The 21,710-nt window shown below is 36.9% G+C and overlaps 1 protein-coding gene across 25 annotated transcripts in view; it reads left to right on the top strand.

Moving 5' to 3' along the window:
• Window positions 1–21,710, top strand: part of DLG1 (discs large MAGUK scaffold protein 1) — a 140,734-nt gene that overhangs the window by 73,228 nt on the left and 45,796 nt on the right. For 16 of the 25 annotated variants that reach the window (XM_074547157.1, XM_074547154.1, XM_074547155.1 and 13 more), the window contains 5 exons: window positions 13,409–13,501; window positions 16,767–16,820; window positions 19,251–19,301; window positions 20,266–20,390; window positions 21,466–21,635. In XM_074547157.1, coding sequence (XP_074403258.1) covers window positions 13,409–13,501; window positions 16,767–16,820; window positions 19,251–19,301; window positions 20,266–20,390; window positions 21,466–21,635 — 493 coding nt within the window. The remainder of the gene's footprint in view (window positions 1–13,408; window positions 13,502–16,766; window positions 16,821–19,250; window positions 19,302–20,265; window positions 20,391–21,465; window positions 21,636–21,710) is intronic. The other 9 variants (XM_074547171.1, XM_074547169.1, XM_074547167.1 and 6 more) reach the window with 1 other exon arrangement.

Below are 21,710 nucleotides of genomic sequence, written 5' to 3'. Positions count from 1 at the left end.
GACACATAATCAATAGGAGATGACATTTATTCAGGATTTCTGATGAATCTTGCATTTAATTTGTCTGAATTGTCTGTTATGTTCTGTGTGACCCTTTTGTTTAAACTGTCTTAGTTACTAGAACAAAAATTTTGAAGAGGCACATATAATTCTCTTTTAAAAAGGAGCAAAGCTGTACTTTGTTAGGCTGCACGCAAGCAATCTGATTTCCTTATGGTATGAACTTTGGGAATTCTCTATTATTACAAAATAATTAACAGGTAGAGAGATAAACAAGTATTCTTAAGTCAGTTTCTTTTTGTAATGAAAAAATAAGGACTTGCAGATCTTCCAAACATATTTGAAAACAGAGATGATATAGATCAAAATCTACATGGGAACATGTGGTCATCATGAGATAAAAGGGATATGATAGGCTACAAATGAAGTATTTCAATTCCAGAAAGAGACTTTGGAGTTATCACTGATGATTGTATGAGAATGTCACCTTGGTACCATGCAGTAATGAAAAGGGTAAATAAAGTGTTAGATATTATTAAAGAAGTACTAGCAAATAACATAGAGCATGATTTGAGTATATTCATTGGGTATAATTCTAATTTTGGGGGGATTCTGTTTTCCTTGTCTTAGAAAGGATATAGCATAAGTAAAAAGGAAAAGAGTAACAAAACATCCAGAGGAACAATCTAGTTATCTATAAGGATAGATAACTTAAACCAGAAGAAAAAGCATGAGGGGAAATATGATAAAGACATAAAATGAAAATGAAGTCAAGAGGATTCTCAGCTAGAAATTCTGCAACTGATATCTAATTTTAAATCTGTCCAGTAACATTTCTTCGGAAGTTGTGAAAGGCACTGACACAAAACACTGTGGACAAAATGCTATTTTTGAAGGCTCAAAAAGAAAATTACTTAAAAGCAGAGTTAAATGGATTTGCAAAGAGCAGGTGGCACAGAGCTGCTACAGAGAGTGGCTCAGGAAGCTCTTGACTGTCAGGTTCTGAGATGGTTTTCTGGGAAAATTACTGGGCATATGTCTAATTCCTCCTTGCCCATCTGTCAGTTTTTTCTGCTGGTAAGACTCTTGACCAGTAGGGCCTTTGCTCTCATCCAGTGTAGCAACTTTTACTGGTTGTGTGGAACAATCAGAATAATTTATCTCTCTCTCTACTGCACTGTACTATTTGATGTTTTTGAATAAATTACACTAGGAAATAAAAAAGAATGAGAATAAATGTCTAGAGGATGTTTGGAAGCCTGGCAAAAATGCAAGTTAAATGCAGGGAATAGAATCTCAGTTTCTGTCTTTTAGGTGTCACTCAGCAATCATGATCACCTTAAGTGGAAATCTCCAAGTCTCATAAGGAAATGCAATCTGATAGATTCATCCCCTGAGTTATGTGTCAGTCATGAGATGATCAGAGTGGCAGGAATTAATCTTGAAATGTATCTGGAAAGGACTAATGGTTAAATTAATAGTTTCAGAGAATGTGATTAATGATACAAGTAACAGGTGAATTCCCAGCTGCTGCCCTAGGGCATTTCTGAATTAGAAATATTCTTGGGGTTTTTTGCTATACAGTTTTTTTCCTATGTACAAGATACAATGCTGCCCATCTTGGAACCACAGATGGTTCATCTTGTGCTCTGGTGCAGTTGGGAAATGGCAGGAGTGCTGGCAGGTTGGGTTTTGTCTGGTGTTAATTTTTATACTATACATTACTGCTGTCACTTAAATTCAAGTAATGAAGGACTTGAAAAATTTAATTGACAATTGCTAATTTGGCTTTGAGCTTCAGAAACCAGAACAAAAAGATAGATTTTGTTTTCTGGTTCTTGAAATTCAAAGCAAGTAAGTAGTTATATATTTATAGCATGACCACTTAATTTGTTTTTGCCTATCTGTTAGTTCACTTTCTTCTTTCATAGTTTTCAGTGTTAATTTTTCTCTTGTTTCAGCCTATTTCTTCACTTACTCATTTTTACCTTTGTTGCAGTGTTCCATTTTTATCAATTTTTGTCCTTTTACTTAAGAAACCATAACCAGATGAAGTAGAATGTACTGTAAAATACAATTTTCTACTTGCTTTTTTGCTTATTGGGAAAGAAAAACTGCAGAAGAAAACTACTGGCATGTCTGTCAAGCTGGTGCCCTGGTTCCAGCAGCAGCCAGAGCAGAGGGTTGGGGAGGAGTGTAAACCCAGGCCAAGAGCTTTGATATTTCCTCTGAGAGCTTTCAGAGATTGCTGCCTATTCCAGTACAGGGATTCCAGGAGCTGGAGGTGAATTGTGTGTTTCATAATGCTGAATCCATGAGTTTTCATGAACTTGGACAGCATTCTTTTAGTGGCAAGGATTCAACAGTCAAAGAGCAGCTTCTGCTTGTTTGTAGCCTAATGGAGGGGAGCAGAGTTCGGGTTATGGGAGCTGCTCTTCTGTGTTTTGTTCAAAGTTCTTTTAAATGCAAGACAGTGTTGGAAAGAGAATTCAGTGTATTTTTTTAGGAAATAGCCTTCCCTTGGATTGAAGAGTCAGATTTGTCTTTTCTGTTCTGTTGCAGACAGGGACTAGGGCGGGTTAGAGCATCTTGGCAAGGAGCAGCTTGGCTTGGGAGAGGAAGCTTTGGAGCATCACTTGTCAAAGTCAGCCTGAACATCAGATCTCCTCTCATGGCCTCACCAATGCTGTAACAGTGTGGCCAAGGGTTGGTGTTTTCTTGTTCTGAGGATACAGTAAAGTGCTTTTTCAGTAATTGTGGTGAGGAGGTAAATAAATGCGGGCCATAACCTTACTTCTTTTTTTCCTTTAAACTGTTGAAAGATTTAATTGATTAGCTTCTCAATGTTTAAGGACTTGAAACATTAGTAGAAATGTGTTGTGTAGTGTTGTTGGTGTTAGAGATTATAAAAAAGGAAACTGCAGAATTTTTTTGCAATCGTTGGGACTCTTGAGGGTCTGATTAATCCTGTTTTGCTTTTTCTGAATCATAAATTCAGAAGTCAAACCCCTTGTCTTAGTGCTTTCTACAGACTTTTTTTGTAATGAAGAGTTTGAAATTTCAACTGTGTTATAGATTAGGAGCTTTATTTACCTTAACTAAATGATGTAGGCAGAAATGATTGTGTAAGCTAGGATGCTGTCACAATTAGTCAAAAACTTAATGGAAGTGAAGTCATAACTCAAGAAACGCTTGCATTGTTTCATGTATTTTATGGAATAGTCTGAGAAACTTAAGCTTCTACTTGTAATATTTATTGTTCCCCACTTTTTTCAGGTCAGTATAGTTAATATTCCTTTTATCCAGAGTAAATAAGTCAAGGAAGTGCCATGCAAAGTGGATGTTTTGGTCAGTTTGATATGAGCACAAAAGGCTGAGTTTGCCATCCCAGCTTGCAGGGTCTCCATGATGTAAGAATGAGTGAAACCAGCTGAGGAACAGAGCTGGCAGCTGTGGGTAGCAATAAGAAGCCATCAGGGCTGGAGTGAAAGCAGCAGTGCACGTTTGTGAAAAATTCAGCATGTGTCAAGATACATTTCTGCCACTGATATGTGCAAAGCCTTTTGTAAATGAAGGTGTGGCTTTAGTATACAGCCAGTTTAAGTGTAAGTCAAGTAATTATTTTCCCTTTTAAAATTGATATTTATGTCCTGAAAGCTAATGAATTTCAATTAATGGGTTGTTATAGATGACTTTCCTGGTGTGGTTTTCTGTTTGCTGTTCATTAATGTGAGGTAAATTCTGTTCTGCTCATGCTTAGTGTTCTAGGGCAAATACATCTATTCTAAAAATAATTTTAGATAATAGATTGTTCACAGATTAATACAGTTTTCAAAAAAAAATACTTATCTTAAAATGGGAAACTTTAGCTCTGCTTGACTGACTTGCTTCAGATCACTTCACTACTCCTTTTCAGACTGCCCTTCAAGTACTTTGAGGGCAGTGGGGTGCTGTAAGTAAGTGAACCTGAATGTTTCTTATCCTGATTGTACTTTACTTAAGATGACATTCACATGCAAAGTTTTCATATGTTATGAATAATGGCTCTTGAAGATTTACTCAGTTTTAACAAATCCCATTAATTAAGTTTTGTTAACTTTTGGAGAAGAGTAGTGAGATAGTTTGACAGGTAATTGACATGTTTCTAGTATTGAGTGAGATCACTTTTCAGTATCAAAGCTAGATAGGTATAGGACTTCTTTGATATTTAAATTAACTAGAAATAACAGAATGGGCATTCTGTCTAGGTTTACTTATTTCCTGAATAATTGAAAAATTATTGCAAATTATGTGTTCTGAGAAACATGTAAACAGTACCCAGCCTTTAACATTGTATTTTGATTTAATAATGTTCCTATGAGTGAACAGTTTACCAAATCTCAGTGTCTTAGCACAGCATACCCTTTCTACTGTGAATATCAAAAACTAAAATATTGACACCTGAGAGCTGCTATTATCTTTCTATAATAACGTCTTAGAATATGTTTTTTCTTTGTCTTGGCTCTTTTTGATGCTAAAACCCTGCTTGGGCTTCTTTGTGGATGCATTAGCATTATAATGAAAGCTATTATTCTTAAGGCTGATGTTATTTAAAAGGAGCTTTCTAGGCCTTGCTTTAAGTTGCAAATTAAATGCATTAAATTCATTCTCAATAGCACTTATGAATTTAATGAGGAGTCTTGCAATTCTGCTTTGAGCTGAGTATTGAGATGCTTCATGAATACAGATGACTGACCTGCTGCAAAGGGTTCAGTATTGGACTTTTGCTGAGTATTTGATAAACAAAAGGCAGAAGTTAGTTTTACTAAAGCTTATATTGACTTTGTGTACATTTTTAATGTTATGGATCTGGAATATGACCGAGATTAAACTTAGTCCCTGAGAGATGTGACAGGACAAATTAATTTGAGCGAGGTCTTTCTGAATACTTCACATAAAAAGGCAAGGCTTCAAGAGTCCAGTTTTTGATCTTAACAGAGAGAGAACAGATTGGTTGCTGAAACTTTTGTTCTATTGAGACTGTTTGTATTTGCATGAGATTCTTAGCACCTGAAAGTATTACTCATTGAACATCCATAAGATACTGTGTGGTAGCATTGGTGATAGTTTTGTAGGTCCAGGTTGCCAGTTTCTGCCTTGTGGTTGTTCATTTGTCTCATACACAAAACTCTAGTTTAGCTACAGTCTGCCTCAGCAGGTAAGAGTCTGTCTGTCCCTGCTGCTTTATTTTGGCTTGGGTAACCGTGGTGCACATTGCTCCTCACTAGGCTGTTTTTGTAGATAAAGATTGCAGTGAAGAATTGAAAGAGTAAATACACCCTGTGTTTGTCTTCAAATCAGTTCAGGTCATCCTCACCATCTGCGATTTTACTGATATTCTGCTGTCTTTGTTTTCCCCCTTCAAAGCTATTTATTTATATTTTTAGTTCAGAGTTTTAAGTTCATTTGAGTTCATTGCAAAATGCTGTGGGGTTTGAGGAGGAAACTAGGTTAGAGAATCAATTTGTTGACTGAGTTAAAAAAAACCCAACAACACAAAATCAAGCAACCAGATAACCCCTACAGTTTAGAATATCTAGCATGCTAATGGTGAGTCTTTAAAACAGTCTGCTCACAGAGATAAGATTTTCAAGAGCCGTGGTTCACTCTGAAAAAGGTGAGAGCCAAGGTAACATCACAGGCATTCAGACTAGACCTTTTAATCCATCAGGTCTGGGTGGGTGTGTCTTTCCCTTTTGGGGATCCAAAAACCTTTCATATCTTCATTACAGCACTTGAACTGAATTTACAGCTCCGAGGTGAACTTACCTGTCCTCAAAATCTCATTGTTAAACCATTGTGTACTAACTTACCCCTCCTCATGTAGGCAGACCCTGACAGGCTTCACACTCAGCTACTTTGTTGCTGTGCTTTCTGTCCAAACTCTCTTTGGAGAGACCTGGATATCATCCAGGTGGAGGTCTAGGGTTTTATTCCTTCATCCTCGGGACACCATGGTAATCAGTCTTTGCTCTGTCATGGCAAGGCACAACAAGAGCCCCTGAAAGGGGCAGGAGTCAGGAACACAAATCAGAAACCCAAAGTTATGATTGCATCAGTGCACAATGTTGGGAAGGCTTAATCCTAACCACCCATGGGTTGGTGCCATCCTGATTAAACTTATAATTTCCCTGGTCAGGTAATAGTGAATTCTTCTTCTGTTAATGGTATTGTCCTGTTTGGCAGTTCGGCATCCCATTCTGTGTATTCAGCATATTTTGCTCTCTAGACTGCCTTATCAACAATGACAGGACTCCTGCCTGGCCTGAGTTAGGGCTTGTGTCTGTGCAGTTCTCAAAATTCAGCTACATTCTTCAATACCTGACTTGAAACATAATTGCTTATGTTCAGATAGTTCTACATGATTTTAGTTCTTGTGAAACTTGGTAATTTTGATTTGATTTCTTTGGAACTCCAAAGCTGGGGCTGTAGGAAAATACTTGTGTTGTGTTTAATTTTCAAATGCTCTTGAAGCTACATTTTGTTTAAAGTAGTGCAGAAATACACTCAGGAAAAATATGCATGTCTTCAAATTTATAGCTTAACAGCACAAGTCACTGACATGTAGTGGCAGTAAGGACCTGCCAAGGCCGCAGGCTGGTACTGATTTAGAGAGGAGTAGAGCAGAGGTGGTGCATGAATTTAGTGCTAATTGTGTGTTCAGTTAGATCCTCTGGGCAGCACACTTGGATAGCATGGATTGGGAATGAGGATGAGTGGCAGTTGTGCTTTGTTCTTGTCACTGTCAGACTCCATGAAACAGTCTATAAATCCCTGAAGGTATTTTGAGATGAGTATTGACTTTTGTGATTTTGAGGAAGATGGATGCAAAGTTCTGAAAATAGCACACTTCACTAGTGACATGTCCTGTGGCATTCTAGGTTGTAGTTCAGAGAAAAGATACAAAACTGCACGGGCAGACCTTAACCTATATATCTCTAGAAAGAATCTATGCTTTTTAAAGTCAGCTTTGTCACTGGGTATTGGATCAAAATTGTTTCTTACCACTTTTGAGTTTTTGTGCGCTTTGGAAGATATTTTATTTCCTACTTTCAAGAAGAGATGATGAATATGGAATTGTTTTCATCAGTCAAGTCACATTAACAGAAGTTACTGATTTTGGAGTATCTGCTTGAAGGCAGTGGGAAGGGTGAAGTACAAAATTATTTTTAGAGTATTCTTCTGGCTATTAGAATTGCTTTTTGAAGTCATGAAAGTTGGTCATTAAAGCTTTAAAAAAGACCTTTGCAGAAGACATTGCTGGTGAAATATTAGTACTATTTTCCCTTTCTATGAGTATTGTTGTTACTCAGCTGTTGAGTGGGTGGTAGAGAACATGGAAAGAAAATTATTCTTGAAGAAAAACTACTTAGAGAAGATTGCTGGTACTTTAACAGATTGCTGCAAAGTGTGCACTGTATATTCGATGCGGTAATTTAAAGAATAAAATATTGATGATTCAGCTTTGTGTTAGCAACAAATTGTTCAGAGTTGGTATTTAATATGAAAGCACAACCTGATCCTGAACCCTCTCTGGTTATGAAAAATCACTTAGCACTTGATATTAGAGTAGAGCAGCTCATGCTAGTAATTAAAGCAGTCAGTGGAGAACATTTGCTTTCTGCAGTCAAAGGTGATCTGCCAAACCTGTGCAGCTTCAGTTACACAACTGCATTTTCTGGCTTTGGCGTGTGATGTGTCCCCACTGCTTTGCAATGATGTCTAAGTTGTAGCTTTCATATTTTTCAGACGTGTACTGCATTAGAGTATAACTCTGAACTTCATATAAAGTATTAGCAAGTTCTCTTCAAGTTTAGTCAGACAAAACAATCCTTTCCCAGCCTGAGAACCAAGGACACCGTTACAGCTTCAGGCCCAAAAAGTACAAACAGAGAGATGAGAGGAGTCTGGGAGGATGGGACTGCATAACCTAAAGCTGTAATGGGACCCAATCAACCCCAATATGGAAATGGACCAAAACTTATAAAAGTGTGAAAACTCATGACCCTCGTCCATCTTGGGTGTAGCCTCAGCCAGGCTCTGGTACTGCCCAAGGTGTAGCCTTTGAAGGCCTTTTAATAAATATCTGCTTTATTCCTTTAACACTATCTAGCCTCTGTCCCAGGTAGCCTTCCAAGGCATCAGCAAGAGTTTTTATATTCTACCAGTGTGACTCCAAGGCAGGCTCTGCCTTTACATCACATGTGAATATAATTGGGCAGACTGATGCCCTGTCTCTCAAATATCTGATTAATCTCTTTTAATAACATCCTTCTTGTCTTTTCTTCCTTTTCTTCTGTTTTTTTTCATTATGTTTATACCATGGTTGTTCTATATAAGCATTTCTACACTTTGATCATGCTGTAGTCACTTTGTATACTGGCATTTCTACCACTGAAATTTCAATGGCGCCTGGGCTTTTTCACTGAAGAGTCTCAAGGCACACTATGCAGCATGGATGAGGTATTTTGCCTGTACCTCTTGTTCCTTGACTGTGTTTTGGTGCTTGGGCTTTGCTTTTGGAACTACAATTGCCTTCAAGGTTTTGTTTTCTTTTAATTGTTGATATCTTACTGATATAACCTCAGGGACCAAAGGCATGATGACTGCCAGAAAAAAAATCATGCTCTTAGCAGTTTTCTGCTGCATAATGTTCCTTCTTTTGCCACTGAAATCAAAAGGACTGAAAGCACACAGCAGATATGTGAATTCCTTTGCCTCATCTTTTGTATTGTCTTCCCCTTTCCTGCTTGGAGGAGAATGTAGGAAGCCAGACAGCTGAGTTTACAAGAATGTGATATTCAGCATCTCTTCCCCTTGCCCTCAATTTTCTTAGCACTCTTAAAAGCTAATTTATTTTTGTTTTAGTCAACACACTACTTGGTCTGTGTATTTTCAACAAAGTTGATGTCTCCAGGAATAAAACATTCCTTTTGAATCTGGAACATCGCATATTTTGGGATTTATTATGTATGCAAGACAAAAGCCTTATACCCCAAGCCTTTCTTCTCCTTTTCTGCATTTTAATGTAATAGACATGAATATTGTCTAATAGTAATTAGGCAGTGTCATGCTGGGTACTGATATGGAAGTAAAATGGATGGTAGAAAGGCATCCTGCTAAACCTCAAGCATTCTTGAATGTCTCTGGAAAATAAATGTTTGTGGTCTGCAAAATCTGCCATTTAGCAGGCTGTTGCCAAAGAGGATTCTGATACAGGGCCTTCAACACAGGACAGCTCCATCCCAGTAATCCCCGCAGGCTGATGAGTGTGTCTCAGAGCTGCTCAGTATTAGTGCATCTGTGGACATTTCTGAAAAGAGAAAAACTTACCAGGTGCTCATGCACATTCACAACATGATTATCTTCATCTCTGCCTTTGCCCTTCAGTATCAAACCCTGCAGGTTCCTAGGCTTTCTGGAACAGAGCAACCTGAATGTGCCTGAGCTCACACGGATTAGGGGGACCCAGTCCTCCAGCTCCTGAATGCTTCACAGGCCAAAGACATTTCCTGCTGTGTGCCTGCACAAGTCTGAGAATGTTGGTATGGCCAACACATTTCTGGTTTCCTGTCACTGGCTGGTTTTCTGTCTCTGCGTTATGAATATTGCAGTAATGAAACGTTCGGCAGCTCTTGATTGCATCCCGTCTGGATAGAAGATGAGACATGGCAGCTCTTGGTGATTAGAGGAGCATCTGTCAGTACCTATTTATCTCTTAATATTCATGCTGTAAATAACTGGAAATGTTTTTACTTAGGTCTGTATGTCTCTTCCTTTATTCTGCATGTAAAAATTCTGCTGACTCATAATTTAAATATTCACATTTGCTGTAGGAAGGTAATGTGAGGTGGAGAATAACCATGTTCTAATGCTGTGAACTGATGAAACCTCTCCATGTTAGCTAAATACAGTACAGCTGACCTAATCAAGTTGGTTCCTATGGGCTGGTATCCTTCATTCTCATCATACCCAGCACCAGAAATTCAGATCCACAGCATGTTCCTAGAACAGACCCACCAGGCAAGAGAAGGTGCTGCACGCTGTGCCAGTGCTGGCTGTGGGTGCCTGCTGAGAACACTGTGGCCATTGATTTGAGCCCACTTCTTTCCTGTGTAAGGCTGGGAATATAGGTGTATTTAGCTGTCAGTTTTCATATAGATGCTGGGAAATGATCTTTGACGCTTCCCCTTTGATAGAATTTAAAATAGGCTGGTAAAGTTAAATATTCAACAACGTGATTAAATCATGCTGTTTTCTCTTTTTTTGCTTTTTGGGGGAAATGAGGGAAGGATTAATTTTGGAGCTTTTTTTATTTTGAATATTGGAATAAAAATGTAGTATAGAGGTCATGCATCCTTAGCATTAAAAATTGAATGAATAATAAAAACCTCATTTAAATATCATTTAAATGTTCATTTAAATATCTTAAATTTAATAAAAAAAATTTAAACTGTGTGTGCCTGAAAGTTGTGTTTTCGTGGTGCTGCTGCGTTTCAAGGAAATACAACTCTTGAAGTTGTTAACACAAAGTAATTCTTGTTATTATTATGGTATTAAAAATTTATTTTCTTTGACATTTTAATGTTGAAATCTTGTACAATGTATCTGCCCACTCACAATTCATATACTTTCCATCATCAACTGCTTGTAAATTCATTAATTTTCTGCCCCAAGAAGCATTCAGAACAGCAGAAGGATTAAAAAATTTGTGGATGTAAGCCTTGGAAAAGTTTTGAAGTGGTAAAATGGAGAAAAATTAAGGGATTGTAGAAGGTTTTGGGAGAAATAACCTTTGGAGCTTCTTTATAATAGTCAGATGACTTTTGCCCTCTATTCAATATTTTGTGCATTGCATTGATTATTTGTGCCCAGCAAATTGACTGGTGTGTGGTGGTTCAATGGTGCTCTTTAAATAGAGTGAGAGAGCACACAACATGCAGACCTAGCTAATGCAGAGCATGTAGGGCTTCTTCCTACGACCATAATCTAGAAAATGTATTTTTAACTTCCTCAGGAAGAAATATTTTCATTTATTTTCCCTCCATAGTTTGGCTGGGTGTTTTTGGTTGGGTATTTGGCGGTTTGGTTTTTTCCATTTGGGTTGTTTTTTTGGGGTTTTTTTGGTTGGATTTTTTTTATCAAAAAAGACTCTCAGTGTTTGACTTTGATGAGTGCTCATGGTGGTGAGATGGGAACGCTGAAGCGCGCGGATGCAATGAGGAGCCTGAGACTGGAGATACACGAAGCTGCTCCTGTGCAGGCACGGCAGCTGCTGCGGCACCCGCCGCGGGCTCCGGCCGCTCGTGCCCCTTTCAGCTCCTGCACGCTGCCAGCGGCTGCCAAACACAGAGGGAAATTCACAAACCTGCGGGACAGTGTAAAAAAGAGCCCTACAAAAAGCACAGCAAAAGTAAAAGCTGCTAGTGGTTGGGTGTCTGATGGCTCCTGCTCCAATTGCTCTTTAGGGAAGGTAGGTGTTGCAATGTGTGTTTGGAGATGTGCGGTTTTGTGCAAACTGTTGGAGGTATGTTGCATTCTTTTCTTTCTGTAGTTTTAGCCCTGCTGTTTCTAATGACTTTCTTACCAACTTTTCTTTTGTATTTTATTGCTAGAAATCAAAGTAACAATTATTGAAATCAGATTGGCAAAGGAATACTTGTTCTCGTGTTTTCCAGTGAAGATTGCTGTACTTTATACAATATGGGGGTTTACAGTAATTTCTTGAAAGTTTAGTTTACTTCATTTTTGCCCTCCAAAGTGTATCTTTTTGTTGTTTCCTAAGAACAGAATTTGCTGAATTTTACAGAATTTGCTGGCTTAGTTGGTCTCCTTGAGGATGTGTATGGTGCTCTGATTTACCTACATATTGGTATTTCCTCACTGAAGGACTTACTGTGTGTGGGTTAAACACAAAAAACTACTTACTTTGGAACAAGGCAGACTTAAAGGGGTATCTCATATTTTGCATGGGTAGGGCCAAATTGGTGCTTGAGCTGTTTACTTTGATTTGTCATCTGAAGCCTGGGTTGTTCTTTCAGGAGCCACAGGTTTATTGCACTGAGCATTTCCTGCATCCTTTGCAAAAGCCATATTAATGTTTTCCAGACCAATTTAGATTCTCCCCTACCTTCTTCTTTTTAAACATTTGAAATATTGTGCTTTAGTCTGTAGATGAAAGAATGCTTTAATGACATTAGGATTAACTCTCAAGATACCAAACACATTTTGTTCTTGCATCTTTTAGTAATTGGAATGTTTTTCAGCAGCTTTCATTTTGGAAGGATTGACTTTGAGCTGAAAAACACCTGTGGAAATACCATATGTAAATTTAATATGTGTTGCTGTTCTTGGACTCTTAATGCAAATAATATTGTTTACTATTACTCTTTAATTTGGTGGCTGCTGTTGATGTATGCTGCTTTGTATTTTAAGGTATCTCAAACTTTTAAAATGTTTAATACTCTTATGTTCTGGGGTTTTTGTTCACTTTTGAGATTTAGTATTTTCTTTTGTCATTATGCTTCATTATTTTTAATGATCACAAGAATGTCTTGGAACATCTAAATTGCAAGAGCTTTGATCTGCTGTTCAGCTTGTAATGTTGACGATAGTTGCCAGCAGTTTGTGTTGCTGACAGCTTGTTGACAAACAGTATGTGAACATCTCAAAGACATTTGAATCAATGTTTTGCTCAAAATGTTGTTTGGAATCTTATTCCTTTGCAGCTTAATTGTCACTAGATTCCCTGGTTATTATTTTAATGAAGATTCTTAAGACCAAAATTGTCCTAGTCTGCAGATGTTTGGTAAACCTCTGTGAAGATCTGTGAGAGATAAATTGAAGCTGTTTTAGCACCTTCCACCCATTTGACTAAAAGGTTTTCTTTGATTTTTGCTAAGTTTAGAAACCATAAAGTACTTCTGATTTTTCCTCTTTATCAAAGAGGAATATTAGCTTTGTTGAGTGCTATTAACTTCAGCCTATTTTCCTGCTTTTGCACTCTGTTGTATATTGGTGAAGGGATTCTGTTGTGAAACCAGCCCACAGAAAGCCTGAGTCTGTTCATTGACCTGAGCAGGTTTTGTGTTGGGGTCCAAAGTCTCAGTGCTGCAGGGAGAGTGCCTTGGTGTGTGGTCTGACCCACCTGGGCATGTCCAGCTGCTCTGGGTTCCTCAGCACCAGTGCAGTGCTGGGAATGTGTGCCATGATCAGTGTGCCTCACAGGGGCTGTTCTGCATTGCAACTAGGCTCCAAATCCATGTATGTGCTAGTTCATAGTTGTTTATGCTGCTACATTTGAGTCTTGTTTGTTTGAAACTGTTTTTCTAGTTTTCCTTATTTTTGACATTTTGTTGGTGATTTTTAGCCCGCAGAAGCTGTTCCTTCCTCTTCTCCCATTGTCCCTGTGATCCCTGTCCCACCAGTCCCTGCTGAGACCATCCCATCCACCATATCACAGGTTTTTATTCTGTTTTGTTTTGTTTTATAAAACTTGTTCAACTTTTATTTTTTGTTTTGTTGCTTTGCTGAAATATGCCTTTTGCTACCCTGCACTCAGTTTTGAGGTGAACTGTTAAATACCTATCATTTCGCCCTAACTTTTGTTCATTTTATGACAGCTTTTAGTACATTAAAATATTTATATTTTCATATAGAAGTGACTAGTAAGTTGTGATAAAACTAAAGAAAAAATAACCACAAGAATTAAAGGACCAGTGGGATATTTTGTGTTCATATAGTAACTTCAGGGCCATTGCATCTGTACTAAAGCATTATTGCTTGATTTGTTTCTAAAGAAAATGTTTTCTCATCTCCTCTGAATACATGTCTTTCTTTGGTTGCTCTTGCATGGTGTTTCTCATGTTCTGCACCCATTTATTGGTATTACTGTTTTGGGGGACATTTAGAATACAAAGGAGATACTTTACCTCGCCATTCCTAACATATTTGACTTGAAAAATGTTTCCCTTCTGAGCCTTCATCTTTTAGGTCCCATAATGTCCAAACAGCCCCCAAAACAGAAACCAAACCCAAGAAAAGTGAGGGCAGTAACATGAGTTAATATTGGTATTTCCCATGTAATTTGGAATATGTGACCACAGCATGGCAAGCCATGCAACAACCCAGTTAGCCAGCAGTTACATTTCTGCAAATAGATTGTCATTCTGGTTTTTTGTAACTTTCAGTGCAGAAATCTGAAATGATGAGTCCACCCCTTCTGACAAGATTGATTAATTTTTGGAATTGTTTGATGACAGATGTTTATGAACTTTAAAAGGAAGTTAAGCTATCCAGAATATTACTTGAAAATTTTTGTAGTATGGAAGTCAGTTTTTTTTTCTTAATTTTCACTTTCAGGGTACTTGACTAACTTGCAACAGGTGGTAATCTTTGTCTTTGCTGAGTTTTTATTTTTTTTTGCATAATCCATAATTAGCAAAACTTTTTGCAGTTGCCTGTTTTATAGTGCAGTTTGCAGTAGATGTGTGTTTATTTGAATCTCTCACCTGTACTTCTTCCACCAGGAAGACAGGAAATTTGATTAGTTTTAGAAATACTCCCTTCTAATAGGGGGATTCTGCCCACATCAAGATTTGAGGTGGCAAAGCCTGGCAAAGCTTTTTTCATTCATCATTGAAAAAGATGGTAAATTTGGTAAATGGCTGCTGCTTGATAAATATAGGAGTGTTAGGAACAATAACTTAACTTACAGAAGGGGTTTTACATTGGTTAGCTGATTTGCATATCAAACATACTATTTGCCAAAGCTCACCTACGAACAGCAACTTTGCTTTTAGTGGTCTTTTTTTTTTGAACATGAAAATAAGAACACTTGTCTGCCTCAAAAATAAAAATCACGGGGAACCAGCTTTCACTAGCACTGATGTTGAATATAATTGGATGTTACAGAATCCTAATATTAAATAAAAATACATTCCAAAATGGAGTGAAAAGAACATGAGTGAGCAGTTCAACCTTGCTTTCTTCTGAGTAAAACCATAAAAACATATGTTTTTATTAAAACATATGGTTGTATTTATTGTAACCTTAACAATAAATTATGGTGATGAATAATAGGTTGGGATTTTTAGTACAGGATCTTAATTTTAATTTACTCCTATTTTAATAGAACCTGCACTTGAATAAGAAGCAGAAAAGGAAATTTAACTTAGTGGCAAAAAATGGTTGTGAAGGATAGTGTTGTTTTGACAGAGATTTTTATTGTGACATTAATAACTAGTGCTTAATGTCTTTACTGCATGAAATGTGCCAATGCTTCTATTGAGAGAGCTGCTGGGTGAGAAAGGCTTTTGATTGCATATTGACAGTTATATGTGTCATCCTTTTTGTTTCCTCTTACTTTTAATTGTCTGCTTTGTTAACGTGTGTAAGTCTCACCTGATTTTAGTACTTATTAAATCACACAGGCTTAATTTGTGACACTTGATAGCAGATTGATGGCTCCTGTCTAATGATGGGAGATTATTCATCTCAGCCTTTTCAAAGGCACTTCTGAGTCATCACTTCCTAGGTTTAGGAGCTTTTAAAAATCATAAATTCTTCAGAAGTATGTTGCTGTCATAGTAATGAAACAAAAAGTCAGAATATGAATAGGTTAATGCAATTGTCATGTTTTTGCAGGTCTTAACTTTACCTTTGCATGAGTTTAATGCTGGCTTCTTTTGCAGCCTATTAAACTATTCCTAAATTTATTTACACGCACACACACACTCACCTAGGAGATTAAAAAAAGGAATGTCATAATTTCAAAGATAATGTATTTTTATACATATTAAAAACCCCCTCAGATTCATTAAAGCAGTAAGGAGATTAACTTTGTTTAGTGCCATTGAACTTAATAATTCACAGTATTTGGAGTCTGGAATATATCTGGACACTGTTTGTTTCCTAGAGCAGGCTAGATGCTGCCTATTTTAAAGGCAGATAGTTGATGGATAATTGGGAAATCTGTTTATTTGGAAACATTTCAGAAAAATGCCATCAGATCCTATGGATTTTGTTTTTGTTGAAACCACATTTTTCACAGAAAAATTCTCAGTGTATGAGACCAAAACTGTAAACTTACTCTACTGGTTCCTGGCTTGTAAAAATGTTAATATTATTTCAGCTTTCTGTGACAATAATCTCTGGCTGCTTATGCTTGTTAATCCTTAACAATTTTCTGATGGAAGCTCGTGCTGCTGTGGGGTAAATGAATGCCTGCTGTGGGTTTGCTTTTGCAAGTCAGTTCTGTAGGTCCTTTCTTGCCTAAGTTGCATTTCTGCAGGTTTCCATTTAGCAGTTTTTGAAGGGGGTGGTTCACTGCTCCTGATGGGAAGAAAGGGAAATCGAATCCACTGAAAATTGGTTTTGAGATACTGAGTGGTAAAACAACCTCTGCATATCATACCACAAGTACTGGGGCAGCTGGCATCATGTCAAATGGTAGCATGACTCAGGTTTTCTTTTGAAAAACAAGGTAATAAATGTCAGAACTTAGATATTAAATATGATCTCAGACTTCCCTAACTGTATGGGTTTATGGCAGGGAAGCAATTTGTCCAGGATAGTAACAAGTGTTTTAGAAGGTCAGTTTTGAGATTCTCAAGGTCAGGCTGCCTTTTAACAGAACTTTGAGAAAGCCAGCAAGTTAAATGCTGTAAAATTACCAATAGTGCATTTTCTTATGCTGTTCATTTTTTTTTTATGTTTCATTTTTAAAGGCAAATCCCCCTCCAGTGCTGGTGAATACAGATTCTTTGGAGACTTCAACATATGTAAGTCTACACTTGCTTTCAATTCTAACTTTAAATCATGTTTTACGAATGTAGTTGGGTACACTTGTTGTTGCTGTTTAAAAAGACCTGTTATTTCTCTCTGATGGTGCTTGATTTTGTCAGCTCTCATGATGGTTATTTAAACTCCTTAAATAGTTCTTTCATGAAAAAAAATGTTGCAGATTTCAGGTGGGAATTTTTCTGTGTTCCAGTGTACGGCAGTGCAAAACACAACTGAGATCCCAGAGGTTCAGTGTTCAGAGAACAATCTGTTTTCTTCAACTGTGCAGGCAGATACTTTAATATTTAATGTGCCATTTCTGTTGCACTTCTCATAAAAACATTTCTTCATGCAGTGGCTATACTTAAGGTTTTAGTGCTATAAATATTCATAAAAATGAGTTGGTTCTGTTTGAAATATTAAGGTAATAAGTGTAGTTATGTGGAGGCTGAGCTGTTCATTTGTCAGGAATAATTACAACATTTACTTATAAAGTCTTCTATCTAGGGGAAGGCCCTGGAAATAAAGCTTAGCTTAGTGGGTGTGAGATCCCTTTAAAACTTGGAAAAGATAGACTGGGCCAGTGATTTTTATCATGTGATACATTCTTGCTGTCTCTGCTGATGTTTGGTTTGTTAGATGAATAAATTCAAAGGTAATTTTTCAAAAAAAGAGAGAGTATAGGACTAAGCTAAAGGAGAAGATAAAATTATGGAGGTTTTTGTTTACTCCTGTTTATGTAGAAGATATTTTAAATTGGATTAAAGACCTTTGTACATGGAAATAAGAGACTGCTTAAATATATTAGGATCAGCTTTGTTTTGTGTAATGGCAATGGATAGGGAAATGATTAATCATCCTTGTTATTTATTTAATAAAAAAGAAAAGAAAAGAGCACTGCACACTGATCAATCATCATGACCCTTTTGCAGGTACTGTAATGCTGGATGACTGCTTCAGTTAGCACGTTGTCATTCCTGTAGATAATAGCTCAAGGACTAAGCTACCATCAAAACTTCTTGATCACAGTGGCTTCTTTTGTGTTGGTGTAGCAGTAGATCCAGTTTCATGGATTCAGAAGGTCAGGACCTCATCCCTTTTTAATAGAGGAATATCATGTGTTAAAAACCACTGTATCTTTTCCACTGAACAAACTGCTAAGGACATAATCATTTTTGAGGTACTTTGCAAAGATGATAATCTGTTATGTGTGGAATGGATATGGCTTCTATTGTCAGGGGAATATAATTAGGGAGTGAGGGATAAAAGAGCTTGATATTAGACAGCCTGTAGAAGTCATGGCATTGCCGGCTTTTGGAGCATTTAAATATGTTCAGTAAACATAGGAGGAAGGAAGTAGCTTGATCTTAATTTTATTTGGGGTGAATTAAATTCCCTTTTTAAAGTCTCTCCTAGGAAATGATCAGATTTTTAAATGCTTTCTTCTATATATGTTTTTTTATCTTTAGTGTGTTAAGACTACAGAAGTCTTTCCAGATATTCTATACCTTAAGAGTAGACAAGGTCCTTTGTCAAGTACTAGTATAAATGCTGTATTTTACCTTGTTAAGTATTTCAGTCTAAAAGGCTAGGAATATGGAGTTGTCTGTAGCTGCTGTAGGTAACTGTGGAGGAAAATTTGAGTTCCAAGGTATCTTGGAAAAAAACTTACTCTTGAACATATAAATATGATTGAGAATTTGTTATTTAATTGATTTTGGTTGGTTTTGATTTTTTTTTTTTCCTTCTGGTATTTGATTCTTTCCTTATTCTGTAGGTAGCAAAGAATGTGGGTATCCTTTCTAACAAGGCTTCTTTCTAGGATTTCAGTTTTTCATCAAGCTTTATAAAGTATTCTTCTAAACTCTTTTACTCTTTTTGTCCCTATTTTAAATTGCCGGACTTTATTATGTATGTGACATGATAAATAGTAGTATAAACAGTTGTTAAATATTGCTTTAGAAGGGTCTTGCCTATTTCTCATGAGAAGATGATATAAAGCATCCATCTTTGATTTTTCTCTGCTCAGTGTGGAACAATAAGAGGAAAGTGCTGTTCTGTTCTTCCTTACAATTCTTCTCTATCCCACATTCTCTTTCTTTGTTCGCAGTTTCAAGTTGTTGTATAGCCTGAGGAACATCTGAGGATCTCCAGAGCATTTTTTCTTTCTGGCAGACGGAAGCAGAGGGCCTGTGCCCTACAGTAGTTGTGTGGAACAGTCTGCTCTCTGAACAGGCACCTTTTAAACTCGTACAAAAAGATTGTCTGATTCATAAATACAGAGTGGTGTGGAAATCACATGACCCCTCTGAGCCCAGTGGTCACTTTGAATCAGCTGAGATTTGATGGGAGTGAAGTTCCAACCAAGCAAAATGGGTTGTGGAAAGTGTAGGATTCTCTTTGAGTCTCATTTCTCTTTTTTTTAATAGGTCAATGGCACTGATGCAGATTACGAGTATGAAGAAATTACTCTTGAAAGGGTAACATGCTAAATGTCCTCTGTACTCTGTTTGAAATGGAATTTATGATACTTTAATATGAAAAATGTCAATCCAAACTAATTCTTACTCTTTTTATTTTAGGTAGATTATTTACCCTTATTTAAAAAAAAGTATATTCAGTTGCTAAGCAGGAATTGAAAGTTTTATTAATATCCGTGTCGATTGAGAGTAAAATGGGGGATGATCTCTTCTAAGTCATCCTGCATTTAATGTTGCTACCTAGGCTTGTAGAGACTAACAACACCGATTCTGATTTAATCTCCCGCTATTTTTCCCATAGGCTTTTATTTACATACTATTAAGTTTATATTGAGATTACAAGTGACAACTTGTCACATGCATTTCTTTGTTAGGTTTTCTACGTTGAGATCTAGCTCAGTTCTCTTGAGGTGCACTGTTAACAAAAAGACAGAAAAAGACAGAAAGAAATTGGTTTATACCTGTGCAGTTCTGGTGGTTACTGAGAGGGTGAAGAGCTCTTGCAATTGATGGTAAGGGCAAGTAATCCTCTAAGAGAAAAATGTCAGTCTGAATCTCTGCATCTGTGGGACCATATTAGAGGTGGGGCACAAGCTATTTTAAAGGCTTTTTTTCTGGGAAAAATGTGTCACTAATAATTTAATGAGGAGCAAATATTTGTATGAGTAATCTGAAATATCTAGCACTTTAGAGATAGAAGATTTTATGTAATTTATCAAGTTCAGTGAGAAAGCTGTGGGGCTGGAACTGTCACAGTTATACAGTGACTTATGTTCTCCTTACATGTATGTAAGTTGTAATTATACTTATTTTCATATAAATAAGTTATATATGTAGCATACTGCTTAATTTGTCTTTAAATATTTTTATTTTCAGTGAAAATGATGTAGATTTGGTTCTATAGTGTATCAAATACGCCAGAATACCATTTCCCCAATAAATATTTTTCCTTTTCTATCTTTAGGGAAATTCAGGACTTGGCTTTAGCATTGCAGGTGGTACAGATAACCCACATATTGGGGATGATGCCAGTATTTTCATTACAAAAATTATAGCTGGAGGTGCAGCTGCACAGGATGGAAGATTACGGTAGGATGGATTTCTGTCTTGGGTTACTAAGTGCTGTTACTGTATTTTAAAAAGTGAATAGAAAATTTTCTGTTACTTTCAATAGTTTTATCCTCCTGCATTAAATGTTAAATAGGTTTTCTTTATGGAAGTGTTTTGTAAATAATGACAAATGTTTGAGTGGATCAATTTGTGTCTCCCAAACTAATAATATCTACAGTTTAGGAAAATTAAGTGAAATTTTTCTATTCTGTGGTATAAATTTGTTATGCCATATGTTTCATAGTCCTTAATTCAAGAAAAAGGTAGCTCTTGGTTTTCCATATGTGGATTTTCTGATCCACAAGGTAGATGAGTTTATTAACAACCCTTTTTTATGCTTGATAATAATTCAGTGTCCTAATTTTTCAAAGATAGCCGTCCACATTGTTTGTAGGACTATTTTGTTTCCTCTTGTGTTGCCAAGAACTTGGCCCATCATTTCATGTGCAAATACCTGCTGTATTATGGGTTTTAGTCCTAATGAGCTTAGTTCAAGGCTTCATTTTAGCTTGTTGGCCATTGTCAGAGGTACATCTGGCAGGACATGGTGACAGGTGGGCCAGGCATTGCATTTAGTGTAATGAGGGCTCAGAGTTACTGCAGCAGCATGTTAAATGGACTGGAAGGCCAGCACTTAAACTGCTTGTGAAAAGCAAGATTGACTTGTTCATATCATGGCTTCAAACTAGTATATTTGCATTGTGTGCCTTCTAGGTTTTGGTTTTTTAGATTCTGTTTTATAGCTGTAATCTAAAGGTAATTTTTGCAGACATCTGTTAAAAGCACTGTCGAAATAAGGTACATATAATAAGGTGCCCTCTTCAGCCATGAATTAAATATTCTTCTTAAATATTTCCTAGTGATCCTTGGTTTATTTTTAAGCACTAATAATTAATTTCAGAGCGTTGTCTTGAATGAGTAGAACTTTGGAGATAAATCTCTGTGTTTTAATGCCTTAACATGTATGTTAGTGTATTATAGATACAATATTAGGCTCCTGATGTGTGCACTTTGCTGTAACACAGCAGCTGAGCATGACTGTTGCTGTCTCCAGGGTCAATGATTGTATCCTGCGAGTAAACGAGGTGGATGTTCGGGATGTGACACACAGCAAAGCCGTGGAGGCACTGAAAGAAGCAGGATCCATTGTACGATTATATGTCAAAAGGAGAAAACCAGTCACAGAAAAAATAGTGGAAATCAAACTTGTGAAAGGCCCCAAAGGTACGTTGGAAATCTAAAGTATCTGTTTCATAAGGATAGAATTGAAACTGTTCTTGTAAAATGCCAAGTTTTCTT

Source organism: Zonotrichia albicollis, chromosome 9 (genome assembly GCF_047830755.1).
Source record: "Zonotrichia albicollis isolate bZonAlb1 chromosome 9, bZonAlb1.hap1, whole genome shotgun sequence".
NCBI lineage: Eukaryota > Metazoa > Chordata > Aves > Passeriformes > Passerellidae > Zonotrichia > Zonotrichia albicollis.
The sequence above is the reverse complement of the archived record's forward strand: the minus strand, read 5'-3'. Positions and strand labels throughout refer to the sequence as shown.